The 17032-nt window shown below is 38.7% G+C and overlaps 1 protein-coding gene across 3 annotated transcripts in view; it reads left to right on the top strand.

Moving 5' to 3' along the window:
* The window catches only part of LOC125745456 (chemokine-like protein TAFA-1), a 133740-nt gene extending 130366 nt beyond the window's left edge, over positions 1 to 3374 (top strand). For all 3 annotated transcript variants that reach the window (XR_007398674.1, XR_007398675.1, XM_049018361.1), the window contains one exon: positions 2229 to 3374. Coding sequence is in view for 1 of the 3 variants with exons in the window: in XM_049018361.1 (XP_048874318.1) it covers positions 2229 to 2246 (18 nt within the window). In the remaining 2 variants the exon portion in view is untranslated. The remainder of the gene's footprint in view (positions 1 to 2228) is intronic.
* The last annotated feature ends 13658 nt before the right edge of the window (positions 3375 to 17032 follow it).

Raw genomic sequence — 17032 nt, 5'->3', positions numbered from 1 at the left:
GTGCTAAAACAAAAGATTGTTACCAGCTGTGTGACGTTGGTGCCCCTTATTGCCATCTTCATTGATGCAAACTGTCGCAACCTACGGGACAAAGCACTAGAGAGCAGGTATTGTGGTGAAACAAAAGGGGTTTTATTGACCTGAAGGAACAGAGACTGTAAAGAAACAGGATTGCGAGGGATCAAAACGGGAGGACTGGAACAAGAGAGGGTGCAAGAAACAAGAAGGTGTGATGATGATGACTGGACTAGGAATGATGAGACAGACAGGTTCTTAAGTACAGTACAAAGACTAACAAGAGGATAACAAGAGGCAGCTGGGAGTGAACTTCACATAGCGGTTAGGAACGACAGGCAAGACAAGGGGGGTAAGCGAGTAACAGCTTGGGTTTTTAGGGTCATGACAGGGAGGAGATGGCCAGAGACATGACACAAATAATTTTTGGTCTTCAGCAGTCATGGTTGAATAACCTATTATCATCTCAGAAAACATGCAATGGACGTGAATGATATTTTGAAAAATACAATTAAAGCATCTTGATTCATTGAGATGGGTTTTGCATATATATATAAATTTAGACTACTTACTATCAAGCAAAAAAATGTACATTTTAAGAAAATCAGCCGGTTATGCTCTGTTTCCAGTTTATTATCTCCCATTATTTATTCTCAGCAGCAATCACTCAGATGCATGTTTCATTAAAAGCATATTAAATAGGATAAGACTGTCAGTAATTTGCCTAAATACATTTTATTTTGAAATCAGGAGTCCTGCTGCAATTTCTGACAGTAAGCGTCTGTGCATTATGCTGTTTCGGTGAGCTTTCTTAGAATTACATCAGTTTTGAAGGAAAAAAACACAGAACACACCAACTAGTTGTTGTTTTGTTTCTCTCCATTGACAAGCAGAACTACATTTTCAAGATTTTTTAAAGCAGATAGTTAGTGTGAAAAAATCCCCGACCTTTGAGATGACAACCAGATCCACAGGATACAAGGACTGGATTTTATTTGCCAGCCGCATAGTACGAATGAGTAAGGGAGCCGAACAATATGCAAATGTGTGTTGTGTTCCCCAACTGAAATGAGCAGCCAGTACACACCCTGAGGACTGGGCCACCCCTCCAACACTACATAAAGCCTAACTGAAAGGAGGGGTTAGTCTCTGACCTCACGCTTGCACTGAAATGTCCAGGCCCTCCCACATGTTTTTTTTATATATATACAATATTATTATTGAAATTCTTCAAACATGACAAGGAGCAGGCTGTGGTGTGGAAGCACTGGGTTTGGGTAACTCCCTGTAATTCTTATGCTAAAATGATTAAAGTTTCAAACAATAGGTGGTACCTGCAGTTATTCCTTCTACACTCCTGTCATCTCACCATCAGTTGCAGATTAGGAAAAAAAGGCATGTTTGTCAAAAGATTTGAAAAATTGGGAGGAGTACCATGCTGAGAACATGTGAACATCTTTGACTGTTCGGAATGAGCAAAGTAAGCTGCAAGTAAATATAAGTAAACAACTGCCATTTGCATCTACAAACTGAGCAAAAAGAAATCACTAAGTATCACATAAGAAATTGCCTAGACATCAACTAGACAGAGGTAAAAAGATAAAAATGGCAAAAAAAATCTTTGAAATTTGTTTCCATATATTATTACATACACAAGCATGTTTTAAACCCTTTATGTAAAATATTAATGAATATTTTGTTTTTGTATGTTAGGCACGAAAGAACTGTGCTATGTATTAAATTGATTTAATTTGTTAGACTGATGTTATGATAGTGGTAATTTTATATATTTCATTGCATTTTATTTCCATAAAAATATAGAAATATAATCACTTCACATAATTATAACAATGACATCTATAATAACCTGACAATAAATCTTGTTCAGACTATAAGTCTGAATAATTATTTTCATAATAATTTGTTTAAACATATTACCTCTTGCAAAACTGCTGATTGTAGTCAAAACATAAAATAAGGAACTAGCCTCAATATTTTTTGTTAATTTGTCCATTTGTCAAAGGTTCTTTCTTGGAATTGTTGAAGTCCAACATTAAAAATTGTCATTTATGAATTTTGGCATTTTTCCCCCAGTATATACACATACATTTCTGTTCCTGTTCAACTTTCAACACATTAGAGTTTAATTATAACACACAGTTCTACAGCTTCCACATTGTAAACATTTTTTGATCTTTTGTCTTTGTTTGTAGATTAACAAGCGGACATAATGAAGACATCTTTCAAAGGCATATGGACAAGATCCATCGCTGACAAGGGCTACATATTGCAGGTGGTCACACAAGGTCATCATTAAAAGACAGGATTGATTTTAGGGAAAAATCGAGCTTGCCTGAGGCTATATTTTGCCAAGGATTTTCCACCCAGGATAATAGATTTTGATCAACAGCTCTATCCCGGGTGTGAGAGCCCTCTGTCTTGTCCATTTAAACGTCATAAACGATATACAGGAGTAGTGGGGCACGATGGAACATACAATGGAACATTCAATGGAGAGATACATTGTTTCCTCAATTGAAGTACGCATCTGAATTCCAAAGCTTTAAAGTTTGGATAGTTTCTGGGTGGACTGTTGTGGATCTCTGCCCTCCGCCAGCTCTCTAACTCCGCAAGCGTGACAAACACTCCTTGCGCAAAAAAAAACTGTCTGGACAATGGTCGCATCTTATGCTTTTCCTCCCATGTCTGATGGGAACCAAAGGAACAATGGGTCCATGTGTAGCTCAGTCAGTGTCCTTCCGAAAGACATTTGTGTAACGTTCTTTGTTGGCATGTTCTGTTCAGTTCACTAGTGCTTCATTTGTGTCCAGAGACACTGTAGATACATCTGTGATCTTCACCCTTGTGTACAGCAACAAGCGTGACTAGAGACATCAGCAGCATTCATCCTGAGAACAAGACTATTTCCAGTCCAGGGATGTGTGGCACATGCTTGAAGAATTCCATTTTCTTTTTTAATCGACCATTTACTTTACCTGTCTAGCCAGAGGAATACCAGCTTAGGCTCAAGACTGGAATGCTTTGGTTTATTTGACAAGACATTCATTGTAAAAGAAATGTACATTGGCTAGCATAGATGGAGAAACAGATATTGACTTAAGAGATCTAAAATCAATGCAAACAGTAGTCAAGTTCTGCTTGTTCTTGTACTGTTACACTAACCTGCTTTACAAATGAACTAAAATGCAGTAACTTCATTTTAACTGTCTTTTGCCAACATTTACAGAGTTTTATGTTTGCTCAACATATTATCTATAATTTGATGACATGTACTGATTTTATCGGCTTCACTTAGGATATTTACAAAAGAAAAATAAACCTGCTCCATATTTCCATAACATTTACTATTGACATTATAGATTTTAACACCGAAGAAAACGATTGATACTAATTTAAACTGCTATCTTTAAATGAAAGCTGAAAATTGACATTTCTAAGGTGTGCAGTAATGACAAGCATATCATGAACATTAAAATGAAATATATTACATTCAATTATGGCTTGTAATTATTTCTGATTTTAATGGCATGATTATTTTCCAAAAGAATTTATTAAAAGATATATGCTCAACTGTGACCCTCAAAAGGACAAGTGATTTGAAGATGATAATGAGGATAATACTGACACTAATTAATTTAGCTTGATGTGTTCAATTTACACTGTATGTAACTGGTGTTAGCAAATATTTCTTCCAGATTGTTAAATGAAATTAGTAAAAAATGAGGGATATTATGAAAATGCTAAAGTGGAATTTCACACATTTTGATTAATGTTTGTTATATGATATTTACTGTTGTAGAAATCTGTATCAATCAATATACATTTTTTAATTATTTACACACCTTATTAGACTGACAAACTGGGAACACATGCAGGTGAATCTTAAATACTAACAGAACCAAACTGACAGTATGCAGGTCACAAAAGCTTACTCCCCACAGTGTTCAAATACAAATTGGAGAGTACATGTCTCACAGAGGTCCAGCTTCTCTATTCATTGTGTGCAAAACAGTGTTCTTAGAATATATTCCACAACAAACAAAGATGCATAAATTCACCTGAATATAATTCAAGGATTGCGGCCTTGATTATTATTCAACAGAAACTCTTTTCTGGTATTTCTTTACTGACAAAAGTGTCACAGATAAAAGCAATTAACATGTGAATATCATTATAAAGCATGCAGAGATTGCTTCTGCTCATATTTAAAAATATAAATCACAGCTGATGAGGTATAAAATATGGAATATTAAAAAGAGAAAAAAACGAAACTTTTGTTGGTACCGACTTGTAATTTTACATCTTTCGAAAGTAAAAGAAAGATTCTTTGCGATACTCAGCATCACCTATGTAAGAAGAGGATCAACAGGGAAAACTGTGCTTATTTTGAGCGGGAACTACCTAAGTGACAGGTTTCCTGTCCACCTCAGACTCCAGTTCTGAAGGGCAGATGTCAAGGGACTAGACAGGCCGCTGACCAGTCCTCCTTGCGGTTGAGCACAGCAGCAGTACAGGCACCGTATTACATTCAGCCTTGTGCTGCAGGAAACCTATCCAGGGTCAGTTTTGAAACTGCACTCTAAATCGGCCAGCCTGGTGTGGCATGTCAGCGGCCCTATTAAAATTTTTGCAGAAATGACCATATATGGGCAGTACAGTGTCGCAGTCCTACATTAATTATTCATGAGTACGCTAGATGCTAAACCGAACATGACATGTAGACAGCTAATCAAAGTAGTAGAAGCTCTAAAGCCTGTTTTCTCCCACTGAGAGGACCTTATGGTGATTTCAGCACCAGGGTCATCAAGAGCCTAAATCTGCTGACCAGCTGAATATTGCGAAGTCTGTCAGTTGGTCGGACCCCGCAGTGTGCTCCTTATGACAGTAAATTCTTGAAGAACCTGAAACTCTGAAAAACTGTCTGTCAGCACTGACTCATTTAGATTTTGAAATTTTTCTCTCTGTGATCAATGCTAGCTTTCTAAAGATTGTTAAATGCCATCGTGTAATTCTACCTTGCCTTTTCTAGACATCTTGCAGGACATGAGAAATACCATCATCCAATCCTATGAGATTTTATAATTTTCCTTTCAATCCCTGAAAGAAGATTTGGCAAATCTATGAACAATTAAAAGAAAGCTTAGAACATTCCTGATTTTATGTGCAAAATAAATATTGAACTGTAAACTTGTGCTCTCAAGTAATGAAAATACAACCAGGCGTCCATGTCTAAAAAATAGTAGTGTTTTGTAAATGTCTTTATTTCTTTTGCTTCCCTTTTAAGTGAAATGCTTTTAAATAAGTACCTGTGTTGTGTTTCTAACATTAGGTGCCTGCCACTGGAGTCTGTTCTGAATTAAGCCTCTTTTGTTGATATAAAATCCAGCAACCTGAAATTCAAATGCATTTGATTAGAAGTGCAAGGTAGGAAACATTTATATTATTAAACTTGCAGTGGGATACCACAGCAGTCAACACTTCACAAGCATTCATGATCCATTAGCAAAAGGTAACTCCTACCAAGAAAGAAAAAGCATGAATGAAACTCTGGAGTGTCTTAAAGGTCAGTCATATCCCCCCTTCAGTATTTTCATTCAAAATCAAGCAGAGGAAGGTAGCAGATCTGAAAGGATATACAATGTGTACAACGGTCACTGAGGTTTCTTTTCTTATATTATATGGATTTGCCTTTGCATCGATCACAAGTGTTTTCATTTGAACATATAAAATGTTACCAATGGCTGTTTTCAGGCTTTGATAAATAGAAGCGAGACAGCAGGAGACTGTCTTTGTGTTCAGTTATCAGGATAAATACACCTATTAAAAATACTTGCGCTGAAACCTTTCACAGAACTCATTGTGTAATCAAAGAGAATGTTTTTCTACACATGGAAAACAGAAAACAGTAATTGCTATTGTACCTTTAAATGTAATAATCACATAAAAAGATATATCATACCTGTGAGAAATCCAAGTCAACATTAAAAACTAGAGGTTACAGTATAATCTTCTTCCCTGAATGCCTGAGGATGACGGAAGCGACTTGCCCTTGACTTACAGACTGACTCAGAATCACACGATAATTTGATTGATACATTGATTTAGTGAATGACAGGCACTGTGTTAATAACCCCAAAAATAACAATTTATGAAGCATCAGTAAGCATTTGGGGGACTGATCATGCTGTTTTTTGGGGGGGAGAGACAAGAAAACATCCTTAACAGCAGCTATCGACAAGATTAAAAACAATATTACACAAGGTGCCTGGAGCTAGACAACCAAGGTGCTGTTACTGAACAATATAGATTGGTAACTTTAGAGAGACACAGTTGGATTGAGACACTTTTACATGAGAGAGTAGCCATTTTCATTTGGCTATATACTCCCTCTCTCGCCTTATGGTCGGCATCAGTATTCACTTCCTGATGAAAAGATCTCACAGCCTTGACACTTCTGGGTTCCCACACTCCTTTGAAAGTCTGACAACTGTCATTTTTACTGACACAATAATAAAAAGCATTTGGTGGAAGTGGTAAATATTTGATTGTACTAGACTAGCTTGGATTTTTACTGGTGTGCCATTAAAACAGACCTTTCAAAGTAACTCATTATGTCAATAAATTTAATGAAAAGTTGAAAGGCATTTTTAAGCTTTGTTTAATAAATCCTGTCATTCTGCACATCATCGCATGTCAATGAAAAACCAATTGTGGGAATATCTAAAGCACTAAGTTCATCTCTACCAAGTGATAATGTTCTAAGGGACACATACACTATGGAGGAAGAACCTGCAGAAGTACCTGAAGAAGAATTCCACGCTCTGTTGGACCGAAGCACTGGATCATCCTTATCATCCCCAGGCTTATGCAGATGTGTCATTTTTTATGGTTGTGATGTTGAGGTCCATTCCTTCCAGGGCTTTACTATTTGCTGCTTTTCATTCTACTTCATCTCCAGAATGTCATCTTTTTGCACTGCATCAGGACCCCAGATTTAGGGGACAAACAGATAATGTAATTACAGAGAGCCCTCAGTCTTTAGGTGCCACAGTATCTTGTGCTCAGGCCGGGGGAGGAGGCGCAGGTATTCAAGCTGGGGAGTGCAAACCTGGAATAGTTCTCTGAGGAGAAAGAAAACCTGACGAACTCCGATGTTCTTTCATCCGGCGTTTCAAAAATTTCACATGTAAGGAAAATAAAAATCAGATAGTTACTGTGAGTATCAGAATGGCTAAGACACATTATCTAAATAATTTTGAATGTAGTATGATTGTTGGTGCCAGACATGGTGATTTTGGTGAGTTAGAAAGGGCCACCCCTATTTATATACTGCAGTGGCTACAATTCACATAAGATGGTACCATAAAGGAGAAACATCTAGCCAGCAGCAATTCTGTCACCGAAAACACCTTGTTAATGAGAGGGGTCAGAAGATAATGATCAGACTCGTTAAGGCTAATAGGAAGGCCACAAGTGCAAAAATAATAACCCAGTACAACAGTAATGTGCATAGAGACACCTCCGAATGCACTATTTGTCAACCCTAGAAATGGTTTTGTACAAAAGGGGATCCTGTTACTATGTAGCTGTATTGTTTGCAGAACCTAACTAACTTAATTCCAGTTAGTTGACGTGGACCTGCTGGGTGGAACCATTATATATTCTTCTGTCCGCTGGCAGATAGGGAGCCCAGTAGTGACTCTTGGAACGATAAAGTGCCTAATGTGTAAAGATCCATGTGGATACAGCATCTTAAAAAGGGTTGGGCAATACTGGTCATCACTGCATGTGCCAACACCCTCCTCCATCAAACCACTTCCAGTAGGATGCCCCTTATTTTCGAAGTTTTCAAATTTGTAACTCTCACCCCTCCAAGTTTTCTTGTTGGAAAATAATTAGCGCAAAAAGTAATTTTAACTATTTTTCGAGACTACGCAAATACTGTAAAATTTGTATTTTGTTTTTGTGGGTGTCACGGGTGTACGGCAGCGATCGCGGGCAGAGCGGCGATCGTGCGGGCAAGCGGGGAAGCAGGAAGCAGGCAGGCAGGCAGGATTCGGGACGAAACAAGGGGTTTAATCAAAATCCAGGGCAGGGAACACAGGACGGCTACAGGCACGGACAAACGCTGGGTAACATCAATGACAGACAAGGCAAACAGGTAAGACCAGGACTTAAATAAGACAGGACCAAGCAAAGTAAATGGACAAAGCTGGAGACGATCAGGGAAGCACACGTGGGTAATCAGGGGGCGTGGCACACACGAGGAGCGGACGGAGCGGGCGTCACAGTGGGCACGATAGGTTGTCAGCACATTGAAACGCATTAACGGTAGCATCCTTTTCTTTATTAAAAAGAAATAAAGTGCAGAAACTTGTTTTATTTTTACAAAATTCCGTTGTAACTCGGCAATCAGGTAATCAAAATATTATTATTGGAGATGAGATCTATTAACGGTATTTATGAGACAATTTGTCAGTTCCAGTTTTAACTGAAGCAATGTTAATACTCTAAATCAGGGGTCTCCAAACGTTTTTCATTCAAGTGTTACTTTAGAAAAACACTTTAGTGGTCGAGTGCTATTGATATTCTATATTTATTCCATCCCATCCATCCATTTTCCAAACCGCTTATCCTATTGGGTCGCGGGGGGTCCGGAGCCTATCCTGGAAGCAATGGGCACGAGGCAGTCTATATTTATTCATTTATTTTATTTAATGCCTAACATTTTAGAAAAAGAAACCCCCTGCGCTGCAAACGAGAAACACACGTTTACCATTCACATTCCTGAAAAAAATCTCTTTTCCATTTCTCATGAAAATAATGTTTTTTTTGTGTGTCTTTCCATTGCCATTTTCTTCCATGATGACATTTTAAGTCTAACTAGCTGCTAATTTGTGTTATTAACAGTTGCCATTGGTCATTATCTCCTGGAAAGGGGAGGGGCGTCCATGTATTGACTGGAATAACGCAGGGTTGCTAACCACAATTTGTTTGATTTTCTTTCTGAATCTTCTGATTTTCTTTCTGGATTTTTCTTTGAGTTTTGTCAGGTATTCCTTTTTATTGCTTTTGTGACCTTTAGGTGTGAGCCTTAGGGAGGCTCGAAATGCAACATGCTGGCGACCCCCATTTGAAATACTATCACTCACCTTAATGGCATATACTGTTCATTCACCAGAACTGTGAGAAGTGTCTGAACTACCTGCACTAAGTCTTTGGACAATAGTAGACTTTGTGCCATCTGGAAAGAGTCCTGTGCTCACATAATCAGCAGAGCAAACAATGCCTGTTCTGCATCTTTCATCAGCAGATAGCAGGGAAAAACCCTTTTAGCTTTAATACTCACAAGTTCATGCCCAATATCTTCAACCATCAAGTAGTCAAGACTTGCTGCCCATATCTTTGGATCGACTTGAAGAAATGAGTCAGGAATGGATAAATTAAATAAGAAATTCTTTGATTTCTTGGAAACAAAGTTGTGCAGTTTACTCTGAATGCCAGCTGAGTCAATTATTAGTCCCTTTGAAAAATCTTCTGGTGGCTTCCCTTTCAAGTGCTGCAGCCATCAGGTTTTTTCTCCTGCATCCAGAAGAAGGAGATTGCAACAAGCTCTTCCCTCAAGTGCTAGAGTTGGCCACAGGGCTTTTTCAGGGCACCTGTTGCACATCAGAGTGCATTAGCCTTGAGCACACCCTAAACACAATCCAAACTGAGATTTTTCTACCCAAAGAGTGACTTTTTAGGGGGTGAGAGCAAGATTTGACAAAACTTTTCAGGTCAGCTTCCAGAGTGTCAAGGGTCAACCCTAGAACAGAGCTAGAAATTCTACCAACTCTATCAACTATTCATTGGTAGATCATCCCTAGTGGCTTACTGAACACAATTAAACTTCTCACACAAAATCCTGCTCTGGGTTTTCTTATACAGGGCAGAACAATTTACTGTTTAAATGGCCCTTCAGTTGCATGTATGACTGCACTACCTCTTCCTCTTATAGGCTCCCTGGTACGACAGAATTCCTCAACCAACACCTTTATCCTACTGATGTTAGGTTCTATATAAGCCTCCAGTACTTCTATTCACATGGAGGAATCATCAGAAAATATCTGTAGGTGTCACAGCTTGGATTAATGCATGAAGTTTACCATGTAGATATTGAAAAAGACATTTTTCTAGAATCCACCCACGTTGATCAGTACCGTCACTGACACACAGCCCTGAAGCCTCACAAACTGTTGTCTGTTTGTTAGACTGTTGATGTTGAAGAACACTCAGTACATTTACATGCACGCTAAGAAAATCAAATTATTGTGTTAGTCCGACTAAAAGCAGACTTTTAAAGTACATGTAAACATGTTAGTCCGACTGAAATCGCACTAAATCATGTTTCTCATAGTCGGACTAAGACACGCAGATAATGCGACTGGGAGTTGACTTACTCCTGCATGTATATGTCCAGTCGGACTGAAACTGGCCTAGGTGTTCTGATAATGCTCCACAGTCCCCTCTGGGCTTTGAACCAGAAGTAACAGAAAAAGCTAGTACACAGAAGAAGCTTGGAGCATAGCAGAGGTTGCATTGTTGGTGAACTCCAGCACATATGACAGTGTCATCTGCCAAGTACAACATACAGTATGAAATGTGCAGAACTACAAAGCTGTCCAATTCACTGCTCAACTAGAGGGTGCTTTTCAACTGTACCATGCTTCAAGAAGGTACCTAAAGTACAGTACTTCAAGGTGTACATAAAAACTGGTATCGCCACCAAATGACTTCACAACATGAGGCAGGGTATTTTGCACTGAATTTGAAAAATGGCTGGGAGATGTACAATATTAAGACTCTAGTCTTAGTCTAGTCATGTTATGCAGATCCAGTTCTTACATTGCTAGTCAGATAAGAAAAGCCAGATCTTAATCTATCTTCTGTTTGGTACTGATATTACAGCGCGGGCAGTTTAAGTCTCGCTAAAACATTTTTACTCTGTCATAGGAACTTAGCAAGTTTTGAAATTTTAATGATTATTGCTTTTTAAGATTATCTAGTATAAGTTTACCTCCGCTGCTTTTGCATGAGCGCTGCATGTCATTTTCAGCCCTGCTGTTTAAATCACTCCAAGAAGGGTTCGTAAGAATTTATGTTGAACTCCATTAAATACCCCAATATTTATAACAACAAAATCACATTGCAATATTTGAAAAATTTCCAATACCGTGCTGTAGCATATCATAGTATAATATAGTATATTATACAAAGTACTTTATTTCTTGTTATACTATCGTGATCTTGTTCTATCTTCTTTCAACCAAATCACAATAAAAGTTTGTGTCAATTCATTTGTCCTTGCGTCCATTATTATTAATTCAGTTACAAATATAATTATATTTTTATGTCTGTGATGTAATAGGTCACCTGGTAAAAGTCCAATACTAACAAGCTGAAAAGAACCATATCGCCACCTATTGTAGCAGAATCGGACATACTTCAGTCAATAAATCGGTTCCCCTCCCGTGTATGTATACTGGGACCAGGAGAGCAGTTGGATTAAATGGCGTAAATGTAGTCAAGCTATAACCGTAACTCGACTTAGCTGTGCATGTAAATGTACAGTGTAGGGGCCCCAACCTGCATCTCTTCCATCCTGTTTCCCAGTCTGTGAATGGATGGTGTTTGAAGCACTGGAGAGGCTGAAGAACATGATACAGACTGTACTGCTCACACTGTGAGGAGCCTAGAGCTGTGAGGGAGTGGACAAAGGAGGTTGAGGAAGCCTTTCCTCCCTTAGTGAGGAGAGGGAGTGGGAGTATGTAAATCAGTGTATCACCTACCCCTTTATGTACCTATAGGCAAACTGCAGATGGTCCAGATGGCGTCCCTTGAAATGCAACCATTCGAAAGTCTCCATCATATCTGTAGTTAAATCTACCCATCTGTGATCTGTAGGGGCGCAATGCGTGATGTTGTGGAACCTTCTGCAAGGTCAATGAAAAGTTGAACAGGCACTTGCTTTGAACACCCTTGGATTAACCCTATCAGGCATCGCCTTATCTGTATATTCACTGGGTCCACAGTGACGCACATTCTGCAGAGGAAAATGGGACTTGAGGTCTTGAAGGTGATATGCTGTGTGACATGGTGGAAAGGAAAGTTAGCAGGGGGTTGATGGAGGGGGTTGTGAGGAATGGGTGAAGCAGGTGGACGAGGCCCGGTCAGTGTGTGGTCTGAACTACATCCACCTATTACAGTGGAGTGGAGAGTGCTAAAGGAAGGCTGGACTGAAATACAGTTATCAAAACTGTTGAAGAACAGAATTAACTCACTGGCCTTATCCAACTTCCCCTGGTTTGATTGTAGCCAGTAATTTTCTTCATTCCACTTTATATGTCCTTCGAGTTGTTCTACTGGAGCTTGTGTTGGCCCTTCTTTCTGAGCTCTGCCTTCACACCCTCTTATGACCTGGGGCTCTGAAACGCAAAGGCTTACCCAGGCTGAAGCCCTGGCACCTTTGATAAAAAAAAGGCTTCAACTCGTCTAATGAGCCCCACTTCCCAGCCCGGTCAACAACTGCACCACTGAGGAAAATAGTAAAGGGAGGAAATGCTTCCCCAACTGCTTTTGTCCACTCCCTCAGAGCTCAAGGCTCTTCAGATAACATCATAAGGCTACTGAAACTGTATTTGTATATAACACTATGCTCAATTTACACAAATCTTTACAAAGCAGGTACTTTGACACAGAAGGCAAAAAGTATAAAAGTAATCTTGTAATTTAGTGATAAATTTTTTTATGTCCCAGGTACATGTTCTGATAATTAAAATACATACCTAAAGGAGAAAAACTGACACAATGTTTATCTATTCGTCAGTCATACAGTCATCCCTCTGTTTTTGCACTGTATGAGCTACGAAAGCTCGCCACAATATAATGAGCTATCTGTTTGAGTGTTGGTATTACAATTAACGGATGTGTTCTACTCAATAAGAAATAGCCAGGTCAAATTTTGCACAGCGCCTCTCATGACCTGCTCGTCCAATCCTCTCGTGTGCCACGCCCCCCTGTGTGCCACGCCCCCCTGTGTGCCACGCCCCCTCATTAACCTCATGTGCAATTCTGACTGTTATCAGCTGTTTCTTGTTATTCCCATTGAGTCCTGTGTATTTCAGTCTGCGTTTGAGTTCTTTTCCCCAGTCCTGTCATTGAAGTCTACACCCTGTTGTACCTTGTCTGCCTGACTCTGATTCCGCGCTCCCTGCCCGCTCGCCCCGCACGTGGCATGACAGCTCCTCTTTCATTCTTACCAATTTATTTTTTTTTCAGTTGAAGTGTTAAGACCATTAAAGTTGCTTTCATTGATTAATTTATATTACGTTTTTATATATTATGTTAAAGAGATGCATAGTGTGAAATGGTAAATATTTTTTGTTTCAGAAAAGGCTATATTTTGTGTGAACATATAAAAGGCAGTTGTGAAAGAGTTAAGCAAGCATTGCTTTTGGTTATAAAATTGTGAAATTTGATAGTATATTTAAATTTTGATTCATTATTGGGGTTAGGCGACCCTTACATTTTTCCCATTAAAAACTGGAATCCTTGAACATAATTCCCATTATAATTAATGGGAATTATGTTTAAAATATAGAAATTTTCAGGTTATATAAGGCTTTTCAAGAAGGACGTCTGTAAACCAAGAGACTACTGTATTCTGATCTAAAGTCAAGTATTTGCCTAAGCAATTGAAAAGAAGCAGAAAAATAGTCTACTGTGCCAAACATTCTTTCCTTACAAACACATCTGACGTTTCCCTGCTAGAAAGAAAAAAACAAGCCACCTAAATACATAGCTTCTCATCCTCCATTCTATGCTCCAACACCCATTGTCAAAAGAAATCAAAAGTCAGATTACTCACAGTGCAGCACTTACAAAGCACCTGGGAAAACAGTTTGCAAATATTAGTGTGAAACCTCTAGGCACTCAATGTACGAATCTGAGCATGTCACAATCTCGACAAGAAAAGCATGAATCTTTATAGGGGAATTCATAAAAAACATGCTGCATTGCTGTACTGAAAACAGCTTTCTGCAGCTGGTTGTCATGACGCCACATTTTCATAGAGATGGGTAGAAAGAGAATGTATAGTAATTCAGCAATATCCACTATTGTCACACTAAGGTTAGCATATATATATATATATATATATTTTTTTTTAATAATTCCTACACTCAGAACAAGATAAGGAGTTATAATAGAGATGGATGGAATTTTAAAATAATGATTTCTATTGTCGTATCATTTATCTTCCTTAACTGCTTAACCTGCACTTGGGCATGGTGAGCCTGGAGGCTGTCCCCAAGAGCAAAGGGCACGAGGCAAGGGAATGTTCTGGATGGGCTCCCAGTCCGCTGCAGAGCACGAACACCATGGGCAATTTAGATAGGATTCCGAGTCCCAGCCCTTGGAGTGTGAAGCTGCAATGCAGCCCACCAACCACCGCATTGCAGATCACAACATTTTGTATATTTATATGTATTTGATGATATGATTGCTCAGGACATTAGCAGGAATTAAACAGATAGATAAGGTGACTTAAACATTTAAGGATGTCATAGCGTAAAAGTTAAGTTTTCTGGGCAAACTCACAGACAGCTTTGTACAGAAAGAAGAGTCCATGCTGTTCCACTCAATGTTAATGGCTTCAAACAGTTGATGAGTAGTTGGAAAATGTTTCCTGGTTAGTTTTTGTTTAATTTAAGTTCAAATACTATCTATAGAATTAAATCTGGATATATACATATATCACATTTTGTCCACAATTTACCTAAAAATGGACTTGAAAGTGTTCTTCCAGAGTGCAGAGGGGGTACTATGGTCAGACTGGAATTCAGGTCTGAGCATCTTCATCCACTTTCTGTTAGGAGTTCCACAGCAGCAAAGCATAATTGGCATGTTGAAGAGAGGGTTTAAGTCACTTGGGATATCTTAGCCATCTGTCAAATGAGAGGCCTATCAGGAATCTGAAGGTTGTCCCTTACAGGCCGTGAACGATGCACCCCTCAAACAATCACTTCTGACTCTCCTGTGTGGTGAAAATAAATCAATCAGCTTGGTAGAGTATTATATACGGAAGCAGAGAACACCCAGGCAGGCAGACATCCAATCAATTGGGAGGGAAGTTTTTGGTTAAAGCCAGACTGGGTATCTCATCTACCGACATATAAACACAAGCCTGTCTGGTCCCTTTCTTCACTGTCGATGACTGATGTTGTTTCTCCAATCAGAGCTGACCCTATGGCAGGAAGAGAATGGATTCAGCCTTTAAAGGACCTGGACATCTACAGGACAAGGGGACGGGTGGCAGGTTGATGATAGCATAGTCTAGTGAAGAGTCGGAAACAACAAAATTGGCTTGAAAATCAGTGAAAAGGAAATTTGTGGCAGAAACTCAGGTAGTCACGGAATAAAGTCAATTTTGGTCATTCAAAGTGAGTAAAAGCCATTTTCATGGAGAACAGCGGATGGCAAAAGCAGGCCATCTATCCATGGACTGCTTCAAGTGTTCAAAGTAGGGATTTATGTGAATGCAAAAGCGCCGAGATGTGCACTTTGCATTCAGGATGCTCCCTCAGACGGGCTGCTCAGAATGCGAATGACTGAATCTTTTCTGGCTTAGATAGGAAATGGGACTTTGCATTTCATTGCACCTCCAGGGCAGATCTTAGTGGTTTTCCACATTGTTGGTGCAGCAATGGAATAAAAGCTTACATGGGGAAAAAAAACAGAAATTAAATGTACTGTTTCCCATTTTTTATTTTGGTGAACAATAATAGTTTGTTTTCAACAAGGTTAAAAGGCTGCAAAATAAACAATCTTGATTTTTTTTCTCCTTTTTGGGTACAAATGTGAAGTGTGAGCAGATTATCTAGTGGTGGGTCAAATGGATCTCAGAATGGCTTTGAGATTAATACTTTTGGGACTGTGTTGTACAGAAGAATCCTTCTATCTGCTTATAGGCTTAGATGCTACAATTTGGTCAGAAAGCTGGAATACTTTGGTAACACTTTACTTAATGCAGTTATCACTCAATGCACTATAAATACCTTCATAAGACACTACAAAGCATCTTTAATTCTTATACTGACCAATATAATTCATTATGAAGGTATCTAGAGTGCATTATAGATGAGTGCTTCATAGAGTATTCATAATGCATAATAAACATGACTATAATGTGGTATGCCTTTTTATAAAGTTATCGCCATGTTTATAATACTTTATGAATGCATTATGAATGTATTATGAATTTATCTATAATGCATTATGATGTCTACTTTAAGTAAAGTGTTCAGCATGACCTAACATTAAGTAGGACATTTGTGCAACGCACATAGAGACAAATCTACAAAATCATGCAGACTGTCTTCCCAACCTGGACAAGGTCCAGAAGTTATAAATAAATAACTAATTTCTTTTCAGTCTCATTACTGTATTCACTATCAGCTTTGAAAACCACATTCAACGGAGCATTTTCCAGTTTTTTAATTGCATCTTTTGTTTAAACCTGCATTTTTGCACCTCATTACCAAATGAACAGAAACCGATTTGTTCCTCAGGGAATGGTTTTGTGTGGCACACCAGCCTGCTTTTTGCTCATTTCTAAGCATTCGCTTCATATTTGGCATCTTGAAAGAAGCAAATAATGACGATGTTTTAATGTGTTTTTGTAGCAGTTCACAGTAGACTCGTGTCATTTCTAATATATTTCCCATAGCATTTTACAGCAAGCTAATTACTTTTTTTTATTATTAAAAATAGCTTCTTGAGACAGCGGCGGCCCAGGCATGAAAAACACCAAGCGGCATTCAGCCATGTTTGAGCTCTGGTGTTTGACACGGTTTGTCTGCTTTTATGGAGATCAGACAATAGAGAGAAGTACAGAAGCAGGACAGTACTTACAGTTTCTAACACAATCTCACACTGAAACCGTTCATCGCAATAA

Source organism: Brienomyrus brachyistius, chromosome 6 (assembly GCF_023856365.1).
Source record: "Brienomyrus brachyistius isolate T26 chromosome 6, BBRACH_0.4, whole genome shotgun sequence".
In the NCBI taxonomy this organism is placed as follows: Eukaryota; Metazoa; Chordata; class Actinopteri; order Osteoglossiformes; family Mormyridae; genus Brienomyrus; species Brienomyrus brachyistius.
This window is presented reverse-complemented; position numbering and strand designations above follow the sequence as displayed.